General features: G+C 38.1%; 1 protein-coding gene across 3 annotated transcripts; it reads left to right on the forward strand.

The window, feature by feature from the left end:
* The first annotated feature begins 499 nt into the window (after positions 1-499).
* Positions 500-18,847, forward strand: PNPT1 (polyribonucleotide nucleotidyltransferase 1). 3 transcript variants are annotated; one of them, XM_085542651.1, is made up of 29 exons: positions 500-697; positions 867-927; positions 1,212-1,286; positions 2,297-2,402; positions 3,459-3,508; positions 3,989-4,052; positions 4,139-4,186; positions 4,481-4,594; positions 4,864-5,050; positions 5,545-5,596; positions 5,879-5,936; positions 6,106-6,202; positions 6,320-6,422; positions 8,535-8,605; positions 9,346-9,382; positions 9,727-9,793; positions 9,890-9,979; positions 10,762-10,815; positions 10,916-11,022; positions 11,560-11,631; positions 11,740-11,803; positions 12,512-12,595; positions 13,068-13,151; positions 14,931-15,037; positions 15,123-15,178; positions 15,718-15,796; positions 17,058-17,105; positions 17,458-17,613; positions 17,963-18,847. In XM_085542651.1, exons 1-28 carry the CDS (start codon positions 516-518, stop codon positions 17,608-17,610), a joined length of 2,370 nt encoding a protein of 789 aa, XP_085398777.1. In that variant the 5' UTR covers positions 500-515; the 3' UTR covers positions 17,611-17,613; positions 17,963-18,847. The 3 variants fall into 3 exon arrangements, 2 of the variants coding, with proteins under 2 accessions (XP_085398777.1, XP_085398779.1); XR_014944436.1 differs by lacking the exons at positions 11,740-11,803; positions 12,512-12,595; positions 13,068-13,151; ... (4 more) ...; positions 17,458-17,613; positions 17,963-18,847 and having other exon boundaries at positions 9,297-9,382; positions 11,560-11,602; XM_085542653.1 differs by lacking the exons at positions 500-697; positions 867-927; positions 1,212-1,286; ... (5 more) ...; positions 4,864-5,050; positions 5,879-5,936.
* The last annotated feature ends 7 nt before the right edge of the window (positions 18,848-18,854 follow it).

Below are 18,854 nucleotides of genomic sequence, written 5' to 3' on the forward strand. Positions count from 1 at the left end.
CTTTGCAACACCGGAGCTCGGGTTCGAATCCCCCTGTGGCACAAGTGGTAGAAGTGCCGCTCTGCTACACAGGAGGCTCGAATCCTGGGGGCTGGACTCGATGATCTTTAAGGTCCCTTCCAACCCGCACCAGACTGTGATACTATGAGACTGTGATACTGTGATACTATGAGACTGTGATACTACGAGACTATGAGACTGTGAGACTATGAGACTGTGATACTATGAGACTATGAGACTGTGATACTATGAGACTGTGAGACTATGATACTATGAGACTATGAGACGATGATACCCCGCGTGCTGCCGCTGCCGTTCCGTCCCTTCCCGGCCGCCGTACCCGTCGGGACTCTTCCAGGAGGCGCGGCGATGCGCTCACACCGCGGAATCGAAACGAAACCGCCGTAGAGAGGGCCGATCCGATTCGCTCTTACTGCGCGGCAGCCCGCCCCCGGCCTCTCCGGCAGCCAATGAGGTGCCGGCTACCGCCGAGGTGCCCGGCGAGCCCCGGCGCAATGGCGGCGGCCACGAGCAGTCGGCGCGCGGTGCTGGGCGCTGTGTCCGCCGGAGCCGGTCGGGCCGTGACGCGATGGCGGCGCTTCCTGCTGCCCGGCGGAGGGCCGCGCCTGCTGCCCGCCCGCAGCGCGGCGTTGGAGCCCGGGCCATGCTGTGCCGTGACGGTGGACGTCGGGGGCAGGTGAGGCAGGAGGGGTCGGTGTGGCGGCGGCTCGTCGGAGCGCAGCGTTTGGGCCTTTGTGTGTAACGAGGCCTCGGGACGCAGCCGTCGTCCTTCTGTGTGGATGCTGCGGGTGGACGTGTGCTGGGTTTGCGGTCGTTGCCAGTCCGGGGTTGTTTGTTTCCAACAGGAAGATGGAGCTGTCTTCTGGAAAACTTGCCAGGTTTGCTGATGGAGCTGCCGTCGTTCAGGTAAAAACAGCCTCAGGCCTGGGAAACGGCACATCTGAATGGGACATCAGGGGGTGCGAAGGAGCAACGGGCCTCAAGGAGAGATGCGTTCCTTAATGGGTGTTTGGCTGTCATGGGAAGGGGGGGGCAGGCTCTTTTTTCTTTTTTGCTTTCTGCAAAGCATGGAATGGTGTGAGGGGTTTTTTCTGCAGAGAATGTTTTGAGCTAGAATTTTAAGATCTGGTTGATTTGGGGACTTTAACGCTAACTGGCAGATAATCTCAATGTGATTTTCCTTGATCCAGCTAGGGGACACGGCAGTAATGGTCACAGCGGTCAGTAAAACCAAACCTTCTCCATCTCAGTTCATGCCATTAGTGGTAAGTTCTCTTGACAAAACTTGTTTTCTGGTGATCCGCGGCAGCCTTAGTTGCACAAGTCATTGAACAGAGAGCTCGAGATACTGAGGGGAGCAAAAGCAGAGTACAGAGTTGGGTTTCAGAGTAGAATCACAGAATGACCCAGGTTGGAAGGGACCTCAAGGATCATGTAGTTCCAACCCCCCTGCCTGGCAGGGCCACCAAACATACACCTTTACTACATCAGGTTGCCCAGGGCCCCGTCCAACCTGGCCTTGAACACCTCCAAGGACGGGGCATCCACAACCTCCCTGGGCAGCCTGTTCCAGGGCCTAACCACTCTCCTAGTGAAGAACTTCCCCCTAACATCCAACCTAAATCTTCCCTCTTTTAACTTAAAACCATTTCCCCGTGTCCTGCTATTGTCAGCCCTTTCGAAGAGTTTCCTCCCCTCCTGGGAGTAAGTTCCCTTCAGGTATTGGAAGGCTGCAATGAGGTCACCCCGCAACCTTCTCTTCTCCAGGCTGAACAAACCCAACTCCCTCAGCCTGTCCTCATAGGGGAGGTGCTCCAGCCCCCTGATCATAGAAGTCTGTGATAAAATTATTACATCTATGGATGAAGGATGAACCGTAGACTCTGTCTACCTACCGAAAGCCTTGTGGATTTGGATGTCTGCTGCAACAGTAGACTTCAAACGTTATATTTTAGGTGTGTGGAAAAGGTGTTTGGCTTGTGACTCTTTAAGGGTTATTATAAGGGTTGAAGATTCATTATGTTACTCATGTTCATATGATTAGTAGTAAATTTTTCAGGGGTCTGTCCTGGAACATTGCCTGTTTGGTACTTGTATCCATGACCTGGAATTAATGCTCATCGCTCAAGGTGCAATTGATTCAGCAATGACCTTGCTCCGAGCAGGATATTGGAGCACAGACCTTCTGAGTCATCCCTTCTAGTTTGAAGTGATTCTATAGCTCTGAAATTACTGGTCTGTTGCCTTTAAGAATCCTGCTTTTGTTTTTTAAAAGGTTGACTATCGTCAGAAAGCTGCAGCAGCAGGTAGAATTCCAACAAACTATCTAAGACGAGAACTTGGTACTACTGATAAAGAAATTCTTACAAGCAGAGTAATAGGTAAGCTGCAGTCATTTTATTTGCAGTACTTTAAAATATTTCATCACATCTTGTATGTTTGAAAAGAGGCAGTAATTTATAACTGCATCTTGTGAAGTTGATTGTTTCTGCAGCAATATCAGGAAAAAAAACCACAACAAAATTGCTCATGTTAAAGTTTAACAGGGCTAATTAAAAAAAATTATGTCAGCTAGGGCTTTTTGTGCATATTTCTTTATATATGTCTCTGGATCTCGAGCTTCCACGTTGGCACCTCTGAGATTATTGTACTTAAGTTCTCATCCTAATGAGAGGTCACCTCTCCAGTTGCACATCTATTTGGAGAGACTGAAAAAACAGACAAGGTAAACTCAGAAGAACTTAGACACCAGCTTACTGAATGGTACGTGTTCATTCAGTCTGAGCCTCTCCGTTCTGACTTTTGAAAAGCCATTTGCTTCATGACTTCAAAAGTCATATGCTTCTCATAAAAATGACTTTTCAAAAGTCATTTCTAGCACAGATAAAGATTATTTCATGGATAAAATAATGCCTTGGAAATTCAACATTGGCATAAAGCTGATGTCAAATGCATCAGCGTTTTAAGAGTGCGCTTTTGAGTTGAGAAGAACTCTAAGGCCTAGGTTGTTACAGATAAAATTAAGTTTACAGATAAAATTAAGAGCAACTAGGCATCTTGGAAGTAACACAGGTGCTTTTGTTGTTTTACCTTGAGGACTGTATCTTTTTCATGTCTTTTCATTAGAGGTGTTTCTGGTAATAAGATTATAACCATATAACCATTACAAACCGTAAAGACTTCTTGAAATGCTTTTATCCTGTGTTTTATGACGGTGCATATACTCACCCACATGTCTTATTTTCCTTTGAGTGCTGATGAAATTTTAGCATTGATTATATATCGTACTAAATTTCTTTCTGGGTTCTCAGCTCTTTCTCTTCTTGTTTGCTTGAGTTGTTCATTTAAATGATCTTATCAGCTTCTTGTGGAGTTTATTAGAAGATAAGCTGGATACTGGCTACTGAAAATTGAACGTTTGAATGTTTCTTTTGCAGATAGGTCAATCAGACCGCTCTTCCCAGTAGGCTATTTTTATGATACACAGGTAAGTCACAGTCATTCACTGTTGCTGCCTTTAGAATGGAAGAAAATCACGTGATTTAGAAACTACTTTTAGAAAAGCAGTTATTATTAGCATGAAGGCTGGGTTTATGCTTCGAAAAAAACAGCCTGATACTGTAATTCTTCCTTTTACTTTATCTTTTTTTTTTTTTTTTTTTGTCTTAAACCTTTTTTATTATATACTAGTTCTCAAATTTTGTTATAGAGGTACAGAGACAAGTTCAAAAATGCTGTGTACAGCAAGGGAAAGAAGAGATAATAAATGTTACATGATGTTGCTTTAACATTAGTGTTGTGGTTCTTTTGCATTAGCCTCCTGTCTTAAGCACCTGAACTGGCTTTTCTTTGTAGGTAATCTTGTATAAGTTTGTGAAATGCTTTATTTTATTGTGTTGAGCTTTGTAATGATAGCTAATACAGATGTATAGATCAAAATTATTTATTGTCTTTTATCTTATGCCAGATCCTTTGTAATCTTTTAGCAGTAGATGGTGTCAATGATCCTGATATTCTGGCAATTAATGGAGGTAAGAGTGCTGTTAATAACATACAGCTTGTGTGATCTTAATGTAATCACTTTGGGCTAATAGGGATTTTCATCTTTTTATTCTAGCTTCTGCAGCTCTTGCTTTATCTGATATTCCATGGAATGGTCCTGTTGGTAAGTACATATTTTGAAAGCATGGGTGACCTGAACATAATGGAAGAATTAGGCTACAGTTGGCTTCTTTTGAAAAAAGTTTCAATGTAAAGGCTGCTATCTTTTGTTTAAAGTAGTGAAATTCACCTTATGGTGAATAGAAGTTTTTACTTCCAATCTTTATTTTTTTTCTGGACAAAGTTCATTTTGAAATATGATTGGTTTTAAATGTATAATTTTCAAAGTAAAATGATGCCTTAAAATAATTGTTTTAAAATTTTATTTTAATAATAATTCTCTGGAGTTTATTTCTAGGTGCAGTAAGGGTAGGACTGGTTGATGGAGAAACTGTAATCAATCCAACACGAAAACAGATGTCTTCTAGCACTTTGAATTTAGTTGTTGCTGCAGCCCCACAGAACCAAGTTGGTAAGTAGACAATAATTATCTCTTGAATGTTCAGTTTGAAAATCAAGTAAATGCCTCATTGTAGATGTTTTTCTGATCTTTGAAAATTCTATGCTTAGACAATATTGATAAAGAACTTTTAGGTAAAATAATTTCCATTATATTTATACTATTTAAAGGAAATGTGTATTTTCTTGGTTAAGTTATAGATTATTATTTAAAAACAAAAAAACAAAAAAAAACCCACAACAAAACGGTAATTCACTTTATTTTTAATTTTCTGTTGATAGTTATGTTGGAAGCAACTGCTGAGAATATACTGCAGCAAGATTTCTGTCACGCAATCAAAGTAGGAGTGAAGCAAACCCAGCACATAATTCAAGGAATTCAACAGCTAGTGAAAGAACGCGGTGTTGTCAAGAGAACTGTTCAGAAATTATTTGTTGCTCCTGAAGAGATTGTGGAAAGTGCAAAGAAGTAAGTCGGAACAAATAGTTTTGGTCTGATGTCTATTAATTGGCTCAAAAATATATATTTAAAGATTATCTAGTCATCTATGATAAAAAGCTTGGAGTATCGTTCAGCAAAGTCATCTTCTAAACTTTTAGAATTTCTTGCAGCATTTCACAGTCAAAATTAGGGACCCTGTCTTCAGCTTTGCTTTGATGCTTGGTGAGCAGAGCAGGGCAAAACAAGTGGCATAAAAACTCAGTGAAAACTGTATACTGTTCTTGTGAAGTGCTGACACCAAAAGCCCATGTTGTGCGGCTTTTGTGAGCTTTATCATGGAGGAGATAAGAAGCAGGAATAGCATATAAGATGGACAGCTGGGGCTAGTAATGTTTGGGAATGGAAGTCTGGTGTTTTCATGCTTCTCATAAAAATGTTACAACTTCAAAAATTTAAAAAACAAATATGGAAACACGGTCGTACTTTAAACCATATTTTCAAAAAATCCTTTCTTCCTGCAGACTTGCTTTTAACAAGATCTATGCTGTGTTCACAGATTTTAGCCATGATAAAGTAAGTACAATTCAAAAGTGATCTATTTTTAATATAATAAAGCTATTAAGATTTAGTTTTTGTTCTCCTTTGGATGTATGTGGAGTAGTAATAATAAATTGTCTTATAAGCCCTCATCTACCAGAACTGATTTGTAACAATACGTATCAATGTCTGAAATTACATGAAGGTTCTATTACTTTTACTTTGAGTTTTACAGAATTTCAAAACAAACCCAACAGCAGCCCAGATTTCCTCTGTTCTTCTTTGTAGAGTTAACTAATAACAAATCCTGTGTTCTAGGTTTCTAGAGATGAAGCAATTAACAAAATAAGGCTTGAAACAGAAGAGCAGCTGAAAGGTATTATTTCTGCTTTCCTGGTATTAAGAAAAGCTTAACTGAAACTGCCTAAATGTAGTATGCTTTTCTTTTTTTTTTGGCAGAGTTATCTTAGTAGTTGTCTATAATTCATTTTCTAGTTCCAGTTATAATTGCTTTTTCTTTTTTTCTTTTTTTTTTTAATGCCTAGAAAAATTTCCAGAGGCTGAGCCTTATGAAATCATGGAATCTTTCAATGCAGTCTCAAAGGATATCTTTAGAAATCTTATTCTGAATGAATACAGAAGGTAAGTATGTCAAACTCCATGCTAAGTAATAACTTTTGAATTTTTTTTTTTTTAATTTATTTTTTTAATCTAAGACCGTAGTTTCTTTGATCTCATAATTCCTGCTTCTCACTTTAGGTGTGATGGGAGAGATTTGACTTCACTCAGAGATATTAAATGTGAAGTGAACATGTTTAAAATGCTTCATGGATCTGCCTTATTTCAGAGAGGTCAAACACAGGTAGTATTCTTTTTTTAATGTTAAAAAGATGTTGGAACAAAAGGCACTGTGTGAAATATAGTGCTGTTCACATTTAGGAAAGCATTTGGGTGACTTTTAAACTTTTCTGGCATTTGCCTAATTGAGGTATTTGATACGTGGGGCAATGTTAAATTTTACGTATAGTGAGATCCTCTAAATGAAACTTCATATATTAAAAAATACATAACTGGACTAAAAAGGAAATAGTACAAAAAATTACATTAATATGATGATATGAGCTGTTTGGATTTTTTTAATTCCTTCCCAAAAGTAGGGGATAGGTAGATTTTTAAGATTATACTCAGGATCTACATGGAGGATCTGAGCTGGGGAGCTACAGACCTGTCGGTCTGACCTCAGTGCCTAGAAGGGTTATGGAATAGATTGTCTTGAGTGAGATAACATGATATTAGTAGATAACTGGGAGATTGAGCCCAGCCAGCATGGTTCCATGAAAAGTATATCCTGCTTGACCAGTCTCCTTCTATGATTGATTGACCCTCCTGGTGGTTGAAGAAAAGGCTGTTGATGTGGTCTGCATAGACTTCAGTAAAGCAGACGGTGTCAATGTCTGCCACTGTATTTTCCTGGAGCAGCTGGCAGCCTGTAGCTTGGACAGGTGCACTCTGAACTGAGTCAAGAACTGTCTGGATGGCCAAGCCCAGAGAATGATGGAGAATGGAGTTAAATCCAGCTGGTCTCTGATCACAAGTGGTGTTTCCTAGGGGTTGATACTTGGACCTGTTCTGTTCCATATCTTCATTGATGACCTGGATGAAGAGATTGAGTGCACCTTCAGTAAATTTGCAGATGACACTAAACTGGGAAGAAGTGTCTGTCTGGGGGTAGGAAGGCCTTACAGAGCAATCTGTATGGCTGGGTCGCTGAGCTGAGGCCAGTGGGATGGAACTTAACAAGACCAAGTGCTGGGTGCTGTGCTTTGGCCACAACAGCCCCAGGCACTGCTACAAGCTTGGAACAGCGTGGCTGGAAAGACAGTGTGGAAGAAATGGACCTAGGAGTGTTGGCTGATACTAAGCTAAACCATGAGCAAGCAGTGTGCCAAGGTGGCCAAGAAGGCCAATGGCATCGTGGCTTGTATCAGGAATGGTGTTGCCAGCAGGAACAGGGTAGTGATCATCCCTACATACTCAGCTCTGGTGAGGCTGCACCTCTAGTGCAGTGTTTGGTGTTGGGCTCCTCATTACGAGAAAGATACTGAGGGCCTGGAACTTGTCCAGAGAAGGGCAGCGGAGCTGTGAGGGTTCTGGAACTCAAGTGTGATGGGGAACCAGGGCTGTTCAGTCTGGAGAATAGGAGGCTCATGGCTCTCTGCAATGAGATGAAAGGAGGCTGAGGTGGGGGTCAGCCTCTCATGTGTATCTAGCAACAGGACTACAGGGAATGGCCTCAAGTTGTGCCAGGTGGAAGTTCAGTTTGGATACTAGGAAAAATGTCGCCTCTAAAAAAGCAGTGAGGGATTGACACAGGGGGGTGGTTGAGTTGCTGTCCCTGAATGTGTTCAAGAAATGTGTAGATGTGATATCAAGGGACATGGTTCAGCATGGTTGTCTTGGTGGTAGGTGGACAGTTGGACTGAATGATCTCAGAGGTCTTTTCCAACCTTGATGATTCTATGATCAGGTCTGTTATTTATGTATTAAACATCTGTTTTTCTTGAAAGATTCAACTGTTATTGTGACTCAATGTTGGGTATGTGGGTAGCTAGAAAGACTGATTTGCTCCATGTTTTTGGGTCCTGGATATCCTGCTAAAAATAACTCCTGTTGTAAGTCTGTGCCTTGCTATTTGACACACCATTGTCTGCACAACTAAGAACCTTGATTCTTAAATTAGCTACTTCTGTTTTACAGCACATGCTGTTAGCTTTTGACTAACTAGGAAATATTGAATTGGTATTTTTAGATGTGATCATTTGTAAGATCATTCAGTCTTTCCAAGTCATGAATGTATGAGATGTGAAGAAAAAGTGGTAGGTGGTGCCATCGTATCTGTTGTTGTAATCATTCTTTTTTTTTATTTATTTTTTACCAGTGTGAGAAGAGTGTTTACATTGTTTTCTTATTCCAGGTTCTCTGCACTGTTACATTTGACTCCATAGAATCAAGTGTAAAATCAGATCTCATCTCAACAGCTGTGAGGTATGTTTATCTTTGGGTGTTTTTTTTGTCAGTGGTAAGAACGTAAACGCGTTCATATAAGTACTCGTCTTATAAAAATATGTTAATTCTACAGACACACATTTGAAGTTCAAGGGTACTGCAAGTCGTGTCCAGTCTGGTTTTGAGAGAAAGAAAATAGCAAATGAATTTTGCATTTGTAAAACTGCATCAGTATGTCAGGTCACTCGTGGAAAAAAGAAAAGTGTGTGTGTGTATATATATTATACAGCCGAGTTTTGTAGATTAGCATTTTTATTTGTTGTTAAGTGTCAGTTCTTGGGATAATTAGATAAAATTTTTGACCATAGGCATCACTCAAGTGCAATGAGTAATCTTGTAGACTTTGATTTTTTTCTTACTTAGTGCTTGTATTTCTTAGTCCTTATTGAAGTATGTGTAGTAAAATACTGGTTCTTGAAGTTTGTCTTATCATTTGATGGATCAAAATGAGCATAAAATTAGAAAAGCTGTTTAAATGATGACAGTTGACATATGATACTAATTTCTTTGTAGACCATAGTTTTAATACAGTTACTGAGGGGGGAGGGTGGGAACAAAAGTAACAACTAATCTTTAGAAAAGAAAGACAAATTGTGAATCAGTAGATTTGCTGGTTTGGTCAATTTGTAAACGTAGCTGAATGTAATCTTACTTATTATGTGACTTATAGGATGTAAGATGTGTTCTTCTGATGTATTCTTGTGTGTTTTAATTAATAGTGGAATAAAAGACAAGAACTTCATGCTTCATTATGAGGTGAGTGTTGTATTGTGTCACAGCTGTGCATGATTTCTGTGAGAGCTTCTGGTCTTGCTTTTAAAGGTGAAATTGGTCCCTTTCAGGGATGTTAATTATTTCTAGATCTGAATGGAACTTCCCTCTTGTTCTGTGGAATTAAAGCACGTGTAAAATAAACTCTATATTAGCTAATCTCAACTTGCTGACTAAGTGACTGGTAGATATTGTTTGGTTGTTTTGATCTTTTTGTTTTGTTTGTTTCTGTTTTCTTTTCACCTGGGATGCGCCAGAACTTTAAAGTGTGTGTTGTGAAGTGGAAAAAACAGTAGTTTCCTGTATTGGAATTTCTTTCTTTTCAACAGTTTCCTCCTTATGCAACTAATGAGATTGGCAAGGTTACTGGTGTGAATAGAAGAGAACTTGGACATGGTAAGATAAGACTCCAGAAGTTGTCTGATGTAAGCTTTAATATTTTTGTCTGGTTGGTTTTCTTTATGACTCAATTTTTGCATTTGTTTTTACCAGGTGCACTGGCAGAGAGAGCATTGAAACCAATTATTCCCCAGGATTTTCCATTCACAATACGAGTTACTTCTGAAGTCTTAGAGTCAAATGGTACTATGATTTTCTTAACCTTTGAGAAATGAGAGATGAAGATTGGTTCTTAAAGAAGCATCTAGACATAGACATTTTTGTAGGCCACAAATTTAATTGTTCTAAAATTTGGTAGCTCTACTATCTGAAGTACTTTAAAATGCGGAGAATTCATCTAGTCATAAATAATAAACCCTTCAATTTGTATAACAGCACAGTGTCACTATGAGATGTAAGTTTAAATTTGATTTTTTTAGTAAAAAAGCTTGTACTAAGGCCAGTTATTCAGTGTTTATCTGCAGCTGACTTACAGATAACATCTGTCTGTTTATTCTCATTTCCCCAGTTTGGATGAAAGCTATTGATTTAACCTTTCTGCAGGTTCCCTTCTGTGACCAGGAGTTCTGTGAGGTCCACCAGCAATTTTCTTAGCAGTATAGTGAGATCTGGTGCCAGGAAGGAAGAAAGGGAGTAAGCCCCATCTGCAGTTGACTAGTCCCTAGCTTACTTATCTAGAATATTTAATATCAGTTATAATGCTTGTTGGTCTCCTTTTGGTTTCAGTATCGTGAAATACTCAAGATCTTACCCATTTTTTTATGAAGGGCTTCTGTAGAAACCTTCTGGCTAAGTCTTGTTATTTTTTATGGTGCGTGTGTTGATGTATTGTATCTTATGGTTAGCAGAGAGGTCATTTCCAGGTGGTCATGGAAGAACATAAATGGCAGATTTTATTTCAGATGCTTTTGACCAATGTTTAATGCTATTTTTCCTTATTTTTCCCTTGTATTCTAACTCCTTAGGGTCTTCGTCAATGGCTTCTGCATGTGGTGGAAGTCTGGCATTAATGGATGCAGGTACAAAGTGTGGTACTTATAAATTGCATATTGTAATACATTAAAGTATCTTTAAAATGATCCAAGCTTATAAAAATGTATCTTTTACTACCATTATTAGGAGTTCCTGTATCAAGCGCAGTGGCAGGTGTAGCAGTAGGTCTTGTTACCAAATATGATCTGGAAGGAAAAGAACTTGAGGATTACCGTTTGCTGACAGACATCCTGGTGAGTGCTTCTGGCACAGTTGTTTCTGTTGTTGCTTCCAGGTTTCTTCTGTAATGTTTTATCCATGTAATTCTAGGTGTTATTTCTTTAAAGCTCTTAGAAGCTTTCTGTTTTCACTGAATTTTGGAAGAAAGCAATTCATAATTGTTGGATGCTTTAGTGTACTGAGAAGCATAATATGCTAGGAGGAAAATGAGCTGTTGGCAAGGTTGTTGAGTAGAAAAAAATGCACATTATCATCCTCCCCCCTTTGGCAGTCATTGCTAGAACCAAGTCAACTGTGGATTAGTTTCGTCAATGAATCCACAAAGGTTCTTAATTTATAAAAAGAGAAAGAAACCGTATTCATTTGGAACAGTGAGATAAGATTGGTAATGGAGGAAAGGGAAAAATCTGAAAAGTGATAACAGCTCTGCAGGTGACTTCAGGTCCCCTTTGTGGCTTATTGACACCTAGAATGTGCTTTTGATATAATGAGCTTTGGCACTGAGATGTGTTTATGCCAATTTGTGTTTTTTTTCCTGCTTATACCGACAGGGAATTGAAGACTATTATGGTGATATGGATTTCAAGCTGGCAGGTACTAGTAAAGGAGTAACTGCCTTGCAGGTATACTAACAGGAAATACTGCTGTAATTAATCTTCAAGAAGATTCTCTCTAAAAAAAAACCAAAACTTTCCCTACATATTGATGTCTCTGAACTGTTCTCACATTAGGTTGATCTAAAACTACCAGGAATACCAATAAAAATTATCATGGAAGCTATTCAGCAAGCTACAGGTACGTGCACACGTTTGCATCCGTTATAAAATGTATTAATTTTTAAGCTGTGCTTTATTTTCACTTCAGACTGGAGAAAATGAGGAAGAGTCCTTCCCCCCTCCCATCCCATCCCATATATTATAGTTCTGTGTTTTTGTTAGAGGGAGAGATCAGCCTCCAAAGAGCTTGACCCTTCGCAGTGCAGTATTTTGTATCATTGTATGTAGTATCAATGAAAATATATGCTACTTCTAGAGGTTACATTTCTACTAAGAGAAGGTTAAAAAAAATAAAATAAAAAAAAAATGCAACTGGTGTCACCATTGTAGGAGCAGTGTTTGCATTTTGGGGGAAAAAAATGCATTAATACTTGTAGCAGCAGACTGTGGAGAAAAATCACTCATACAGAACTGCATCAAGGTGGTGGTATGTATTATGAAGTATTTGCTTCCTGTATTTTGGAGTTGCTCGATGCAAAGAAATGCAGTTCTACTGAGCTATGCCAGTTAAAATAAATAAATAAATAGTCATGCACTCAAACCTTATGTTGGTGAGGTGGAGCGGGGGGTTACCCAAGTTGTGTTAAGTTACTATGATACTTTAAATTAGACAGAAGGTAGATTTTTGTAAGTGGATGCTTATCTGCTTTTAACTTACTCTTAAGTTTGTTGGTTTTGTTATAATCTTTTGCAAAACTGCTATTTCCTTTTTTCCCAACCCCTGCAGCTGCTAAGAGGGAGATCTTACAAATCATGAATGAAACACTGGCAAAACCCAGGCCTAACAGAAAAGAAAGTGGACCAGTTGTAGGTAATATTAGTTGTATGTTGATACGAACTTATGCCTTTTAATAGTTTTTAAGCAGCTGTTATGGAAAACAGCTCTTAATAACAAATCTCTCATTTTTCTGTCGCTACTCCACTGGGGATAGTTCTTGATTTGTGCTTTGAGGTGAATTTTTTCTTTTTGTTGCCTTGAGGGCAGTATTGTACCTTTATAGTAAACACCAGAAAGCAGAATTGAGTTGAAGCTGTGTGAAACTCACGAAATCAAAATAGATGTGAATGTCAATACTGCAATGGCTTGTGGTAATTTATGCTCTAAGTGCTTACATTCTATATTTTCATTTATTTTAATTCTTAAATGTAATTTAATCACTGTTCAGCATATAATACCAATAGCTGTTAAAAATTAAACATAAATGAATTAGACTTGATTTTTGTGTTGGTATTTGGGGTTATCATATTTAGCACTTGCAAAGTATCTTTACATGCTCTTTCAGAAACCATACACGTTCCATTATCTAAAAGGCTAAGATTCCTTGGTCCTGGGGCCTATAATTTGAAGAAGTTGCAAGCAAAGACTGGTAAGACATCTTTGTTTGCTGTGATAATTTGTCCTAATGTGTTCTCAGTGTCTTTTCACTATATAAAATTTATTAGTGTAGAGTTCTGATTAATGGATATTGGTAGCACAAATAGTATTGTCACAGCTGCTGTTAAGCATTAATGCTGTCCTTGTCCTTTTGGAACTTAGAAGCTTAGACTTCCCAAGTGGTTTAGTACAAGTGACATTTGTGCTCCAATAAAACACCTTAGGAAATACTCAAGAAGTACTGTTAAGCAAAAAAATATACATTGTGATGCAGACTGCATAATGGTTTATGTTTTCAGACTTGCGCATTCGACTGTTCCAGTGCTCAGTACTAATCAAGCATTTCTTCTCTCTTTGCTAGACGTGCTTGTGTTTTGAGTTAAGATGCACTTGAGTTTGCTCAAGCGTGTAGCTTCTCCTTAGAGATGTTTGCAGTTCATTTTGCATTGGAAATTTGCAGAAGTGTGATTCACTTGTGGCAGTGTTTCTTGGGGCTTACATGAGAGGTAGTCAAATATCTTTCTAAGGACCATTTCGTAGATAATGTTGAATGAGCAGTGGAGACAGGCAAATCTGATGTGTTACAAATGCTTTTCAGGATAGATAAAATATATGCAGCTACTTTGTCTATGGTCTAAAACTTTGTGATTAAGAGGGGATATTGAGTCCTTCCTATTGCTCACGCACTGTTTTGCTAGCATGCTGTGAAGAGTTTGTATATATTGTTAATGTGCTATGTTAGAAATACAGTGCAGCATCACAGGGCAAGGGCAATCTGAACCAGGGCTCAAACTGATAACAAGTGGTGTGAGACTCTCGCCACATGTTCCCTGAGCTTGTTGTGTTGCTGGAACAAATGAATCACTGCATTCATGGATGCTTAAAGACAACTTCAGAAAGTGCGTCTGCAAGTTTAAGAAGAATGGAGTTATTGTGTTTCGTGGAGTTTTTGTGTTTGTTCACACCCAAACCAGCACAACTTCTGTCCATATGATTGACATCAGTGAAACTATATCTAGTCCACTTTACTAACAAGATAACTGTAACCAACATCACAGCACAAACACCTCTGTCAGTGACTGGATACTATTAGACGCATCAGTCTTTTTCTGAGTACTTTTCTGTAAGCGGAGATTCTTTTCTTCTTTAATATAGTAAATGTCTAATTCTAGAAAGCTACTTCTAGAAACCTTTAAAATGCCTGATAATTTAAACATGTACTTAGAAGATGTTCTGCTTCAGCTGCTATGGACTTGAAATGCTTAATCTAGCTGGCTTCTTTAGTGCTTATTAGGGACACAAGCTCTCCTTTGAGTGGGAAAACTAGTCTGCAGGTGTGAAGAATTTTGTTGTGCAATCTTACTGTGTTCTGACTGAAGCACTTCAATTTCTACTAACCATTACTGAAAGCTTTAGTTTCATTAAGATGGATATTCAATTAATTTTTAATTTCATACACTTATCTTGAGAGGCTTTAGCTTAATGTTCTTTCCTCTTACAAAAAGATTATAATAAAGAATAGTTTTGAAAACGTGGATGGTTTTTTGTGGGGGCACAACTTTGTCCAAGCATTTGACAGGCGTACCTGCAACATGGTTGCTGTAGAAAAGCTGTCTGTCACAAAGAATATTTGACGTGATTATAACAGATGTCTGTCAAAATACGCAAGATGATTTTGCTCTGCCAGTCTTTACTAGCTGTGAATTTTCTGCTTGCTGAAATTGTGAGGATGTTCCCCGACATATCTTCATTAACAAATTTTGTTTCTAAGGTGTAACATTAAGTCAGCTGGATGAAGAGACATACTCTATGTTTGCTCCCACACCTAGTGCTATGCATGAAGCAAGAGAATTTATCGGTGAACTCTGCAAAGATGATGTAAGGACAAACTTTTGTTGTTAGTTTTTTCAGGTTGTATTTTTTGAGTATATGTCTTACTGTTATATCTTTTTTTCCCCTGTAGCAGGAAATTAATTTGGAATTTGGTGCGGTTTATACAGCCACAATAACTGAAATAAGGTATGAAAAGTGCTCTGAAGTTGAATTTAGTTTACATACTTGGGTATGTTGCATGGGGTAAAATTGATTTTTCTAAAGGACATTGAGCTCATGTTGGTGACTTTGGCACTTGCATTATTCCTGATATTTTGCTGTGTTGAAAACATTCTCTTCTCAATATGGCTGTTTATTTTTGCTACTTGATTTTTAGAATGTCTCTTTAAATTATGAACCTTAAGGTCTTCTTTTGCCTCTTTATGAGAGGGGTGGTTCGAACTTGCTTTTTACTTTTCTGTGAGGACAAACAAATCTTGTATTGAAATTACATGTGCTTTATGGATGTTCTGCTTATTGCAGAGCAATACATTTTAATAACATCCATCCACTTTCAATTAAGGAGAAATACAAAGTTGTGTTTGGTATAAGACTTTTTTAATGGTAAGTAAAATCTTGTTCATGAAAAGTTTACTGGAGCTTGTTTTGGAGACAGGTTGCAAAATAAGTTGCATACAAATTTCTCTCACAGTATTTTGAGATAACAGTACTATTCTCTGTTTCAGAGATTCTGGAGTGATGGTGAAATTGTATCCAAACATGACACCAGTGTTACTTCATAATTCGCAACTTGATCAAAGGAAGGTAATACATGCTTAAATTAGTGGAAAACAAACCAACAGTTGAATTTCTAGTTCATGTCATTTCTCACTACACCTATTGTACATTACCTTAGTCTCCATACATAGTGGAATTTTGGAGTCTTAGTCTAGCAGCATCTTCCTGTTGAACCTTTGTGCTGTATTAGAGCTACAGGCAATCTAACTTCTGAGAGCTGTGGTCCTGCTCTTGATGCTAGTAAGCACATCACCATCTTTAGGTCTAATACCCTTTTCTGTGTAACACAGCAGTTGCTCATTAGCTTGTATTGAGCCACTTAGGTCCACATAAAGTTGCCTGATATGTAACATGAAGAAAAATGTATTGTTCTTGTTTTGCTCTTTGTTTTCCTCCTGAAAACTTTGTTGGTGTAAATCGATAGCAGAAATTCATGTTATAGACAGAGGCAAGCACAGAAGAAAGGATTTGGTCAGTGCTGGAAAAAATACCTGCATTTATTGCTGACAGAAGAGCAGGGAGTGGCTTAAATAAGTAGAAGTGTGGTTTTAACAGATGAAGGTGTAGGAATTATTTAAATGTAACTGTCAGCTACATTTTTTTTTTTAATAGTGTAATCTATATCTAATCTATATAAGTGATCCGTTAATTAGGTTCTTGCAGTCTCTGGCTTGGCAGCAAACAATAAGTAGATATTCTACTATTATTTTGTTTCTTGCTGTCATGCATTCTGTACATTAGCCAACAGTCCTTTGTAAGGTACATTGCTAAGAAGCTTTCTTCCTGCCTTGTTTGTGAGGACAATGCACCTGTGATTTCTTCCTTGTCCTTCTGTAAGATGATTGCCTCTTCCAAGTGACAGTAGTTGTTTCAGGCACCTCATAGTGGTTTGCAGTTCATACTTTAAAACATTAGCACTGTATACAACTATATATAGTGTATATGATTATTCTTAATTCTCTACTGGTGAGACAGCGCAGGTCTAAGTTCCTGCCTTGCTGTTGCTGAGATGATAATTTGTATCAACTGTTAAGAAAAGAATATCTCCTTTCCAGCTACTGTTACTTGGTGTTTATGTTCATCTTTTACCATAATGCAATACAAAACCATACATTGTTTCTTTGGTATATTTTTACAGAAAAAAAAAATCTACTGTAGTTAAAAGGATTCATGCTGTGCTGAATCCCTAAAAGAAGGTATTTTCAAAACAAAACATTAAAAAAAAAAAGTAAGATTAAAGTGTTGTTTGTTTGTTTGTTTGTTTTTCCTGAAAAATACTGTGTTCTAGATCAAACATCCTAGTGCCCTGGGATTAGAAGTTGGACAAGAAATCCAGGTAACTTTATGGACTTTAAATTGATAACAAACTGACATTCATGTGTTATTGTTTTTGTGCTTATGAAGGAAATGCTGTGCCAGATTATTTTCCTGTGCTGATAATTTAAAAAAAAATAAATCAGAGTTTTTACTGTCCTATTCTTGCTATCCTAAGTAGCGTATTAATTTGACTGAGCAGAATAGACTTAAACAGTGTCTGTTGTATGTGATTTTCTTTGCATTAAAAAAGTAAATTAAGGAAAATGCCAGTTCTATCTCTCTAAGTTGTTCACTCTCATGTTGTTATTTAATATAACTTTATAATGTTTGAAGCATTGTGGTGGTCTTAAAGTGACAAGTTTTCTTAACAGGTTAAGTACTTTGGACGTGACCCAACTGATGGTAGAATGAGGCTTTCACGCAAAGTTCTGCAGTCACCAGCCACGACTGTGCTTAAAACCCTTACGGACAAAAATAGTATTGTCCTGGGAAGTACTGCTCCAGAGTCATCTACTTCACAGTGATAAGTAAGGCTTCCAGAAACATGAGAGACAGCTCTATACTGTACCTTCCTTACAAGCACTGTATAGAATCCCATCTGTCTTATGCTGTACAGTTAATCTTTAGGGATGTGGGAATACTGCTTGCCAGCTGTGTTACAGCTTTTCATAAGGGGCTTGATGTTGTACAGTGTGTTCAAATGTCTTGACAGTTTCCAGCTTCATAGACACAGTGTAATTTCTCCAAAACCAACTTATCTCTTAAACATCTATTTAAGTATTCAGTCTTACCTAACGTGCCACCGGAAGTGTTTCTGAATTTGGTGCCCTGTAATTAGGTTACAGAGTATTTTCTATTTCTTCCATTATCTACCAGGACTTCTTCCTGAAAATATAAGCCATCTTCACCTGTGTCTGCAGATGTCTTCACAAGAATCTGAATATGGATAGGAGTAAACCATGTTTTTAAAACAGTTGCTGTTCACGCTTAAAGGTGATGTGGAACATCAAAGTCTTCAAACTGACTGAAACACCATTCAAAAAAAAAACAGAAACAAGCAATTCTCCTACCTTGTGTATCATGGGTGAGAATCTAGGAGCATGGAATTGTCTAGATCAAAGAGCAGATTGCTGCTTTATTTTTTTTTTTCTACAATTGCTTCATCTGTCAAGATTTTCTTCTTGCTGTCATCTCAAGATAAAACGTGTAAAGATGAGAAGTGCTGAAAAAGTACTTCTGGAAGAAGGAATTAGCCTGTGCATTTGGTCAGTGAGGTATGTTAGCAGTTGAGGTGTACTTGGCCAGACCAAGTTCTACTGGCATGTCAGACTACAAGACTGAAATGTTGAGCAAAATGTTAAAGATTATCACCTTTATCATGACTGTTTCAGATAAATACATCAATGACTGCCATAGGATTCAAAATTACTAAAATTGATTGTGTTATGTTGTCAGGCTTGCTGATCTTTGGAATGTCAAAATATTTCCCAGGGTCTCCCTAGAACTTCTTGTTCTTGTACTGTGAAATACAGACCTTAAAAATGCAGGAGAGATCCCCTCTGATGCACTCACATTTGTAGATATGTCTCATAGGAAAATCAGGTTTCTAACAGCAAGTGGGCTCTGGACCTTTGAAGGACGAAAAACAAAACAAACAAAAAACACAACAAAACACTGGGGAGAAATGTGAATTTATTGTAAAAGAATCATTTTGCCTTTTTTACTCTGACCTAAAATATTAAAGAAAAAGAAATGACCACATTTTTTT

Source organism: Coturnix japonica, chromosome 3, assembly GCF_054131305.1.
Source record: "Coturnix japonica strain WE chromosome 3, WE-NBRP24, whole genome shotgun sequence".
Classification (NCBI taxonomy): domain Eukaryota; kingdom Metazoa; phylum Chordata; class Aves; order Galliformes; family Phasianidae; genus Coturnix; species Coturnix japonica.